Source organism: Nothoprocta perdicaria, unplaced genomic scaffold (genome assembly GCF_003342845.1).
Source record: "Nothoprocta perdicaria isolate Ctin4 unplaced genomic scaffold, notPer1 scaffold_638, whole genome shotgun sequence".
Taxonomy (NCBI): Eukaryota; Metazoa; Chordata; class Aves; order Tinamiformes; family Tinamidae; genus Nothoprocta; species Nothoprocta perdicaria.
Genome location: NW_020455908.1, coordinates 1 through 2,120, shown reverse-complemented (window position 1 = coordinate 2,120; position 2,120 = coordinate 1). Strand labels below are relative to the sequence as shown.

The 2,120-nt window shown below is 68.3% G+C and overlaps 1 protein-coding gene across 1 annotated transcript in view; it reads right to left on the bottom strand.

Annotated features, from left to right (window-relative positions):
- Nucleotides 1-2,109, bottom strand: part of OLFM2 (olfactomedin 2) — a 10,685-nt gene extending 8,576 nt beyond the window's left edge. The window contains exon 1 of the mRNA XM_026049991.1: nt 1,933-2,109. Within this exon, the coding sequence (XP_025905776.1) occupies nt 1,933-2,070 (138 nt within the window). The 5' untranslated portion in view covers nt 2,071-2,109. The remainder of the gene's footprint in view (nt 1-1,932) is intronic.
- Nucleotides 2,110-2,120: the final 11 nt, after the last annotated feature.

Below are 2,120 nucleotides of genomic sequence, written 5' to 3'. Positions count from 1 at the left end.
ACGGAGCTGCACGGAGCTGCACGGAGTTCCACGGAGCTGCACTGTGCAACAACGAGCTGCTTGGAGCTGCCCGGAGCAGCATGGAGCTGCATGGAGCAGCACGGAGCTGCACTGTGCAACAACGAGCTGCTCGGAGATGCATGGAGCAGCATGGAGCTGTACGGAGCAGCACAGAGCTGCATGGAGCTGCACTGTGCAACAAGGAGCTGCTCGGAGCTGCACGGAGCAGCATGGAGCTGCACAGAGCAGCACGGAGCTGCACGGAGCTGCACTGTGCAACAACGAGCTGCTCGGAGATGCATGGAGCAGCATGGAGCTGTACGGAGCAGCACAGAGCTGCACGGAGCTGCACTGTGCAACAAGGAGCTGCTCGGAGCTGCACGGAGCAGCATGGAGCTGCACAGAGCAGCACGGAGTTCCACGGAGCTGCACTGTGCAACAACGAGCTGCTCGGAGCTACCCGGAGCAGCATGGAGCTGTACGGAGCAGCACGGAGCTGCATGGAGCTGCACTGTGCAACAAGGAGCTGCTCGGAGCTGCACGGAGCAGCATGGAGCTGTACGGAGCAGCACAGAGCTGCACGGAGCTGCACTGTGCAACAACGAGCTGCTCGGAGATGCATGGAGCAGCATGGAGCTGCACAGAGCAGCATGGAGCTGCATGGAGCTGCACTGTGCAACAAGGAGCTGCTCGGAGCTGCACGGAGCTGTACGGAGCAGCACGGAGCTGCACGGAGCTGCACTGTGCAACAACGAGCTGCTCAGAGATGCACGGAGCAGCATGGAGCTGTACGGAGCAGCACGGAGCTGCATGGGGCTGCACGGAGCTGCACTGTGCAACAACGAGCTGCACGGAGCTGCACAGAGATGGATGGAGCTGTACGGAGCTGCACCAGGCTGCACCGAGCTGCACGGAGCTGCACTGCACAACACCGAGCTGCACGGAGCTGCATCGAACTGCACCGTGTGGCCCTGAGCTGGCACCCCGGACCCATGGGTGCCCCTTCCCCGCTGCCCGCTGCTCCATGCAGAGCCCAGCACCTGGTGCTGCACGAGCCTGGGCTGCACTGGGGGAGCCCCCCCACCATCCGGGTGCCCCCCCAAAGGCACCATCCAGATTGGGGTGTCTGGCCCAGCCAGGGCCAGGTCTCAGCCCTGCCGGGGGTCCCGGTGCTGCTTGACAGGGGGGTCCCCCTGGGGGGGATCCTGGTGCTGCTTGATGGGGGTTCCCAGCCCTACTGGGCGGGTCCCAGTACCCCCTGACTGGGGAGAGTCTCCTGACGGGGTGGGGGGTCCCCAGTTCAGCTTGCATGCGGGGGGGTTGTCCCTTAGCCCCCCCCGGGGGATGTTGATGCATCCGGCCTTGGCAGGGGGGCAGAGGAGCAGGGAGGACCCCGAGTCTGGGGGGGTCTCGGTGACCCCGCTTAGTGACAGGGGTCCCCGMGTCCCACCGGGGGATCCCGGCGCCACCGGGGAGGTCCCGCTCTGTCCTTCGAAGGGAGGGGATGTTCCCAGCCCCACTGGGGTGGGGGGGGATCCTCAGTGCATCCATTCCCTTGGGGGGTGGTCCCAAGCCCACCTTGGAGGAGGAGGGCGGGTCCGGATGCTCCGTGCCGGGGGGCGGGTGACAAGCGGGGATCCCGGCGCGCCCCCAGGGAGATGGATGGGAAAGGGGGGGGTCCCGCTGCTCCTGGCCGGGAGGGTGGCGGGAAAGGGAGCCCCGGTCCCCAGGGGGGAGCCCCGGTCCCCAGGGGGGAGCCCCGCCGGGGTGGGAGGCGGGAAAGGGGGAGATGCCGGTGCCGCAGCCCGGAGCCGCCCGGCCGGAGCCTCCGCCGGTGCCGCAGCCCCGCGCCCGGGGCCGGAACCGAGCGGCGCAGCCCGGTACCTCCCCACGCCCCCCCCCCAATCCCGGCCCCGGTTCTGGGCGACTCACGATCTTCTCGGAGGTGCCGGCCCGCGACACGGCGGTGCCGTTGAGCCCCACGAGCGAGGGCAGCGTCTGGGACATCCAGTTGGTGACCATGGCCATGGTGCTGAGCACCGCGCCGATCTTCAGCAGCGGCACCGTCATGTCGCCGCCGCCGCATCCCCCCGCGGAGCCCGAGCCGCTGCCGGTACCGC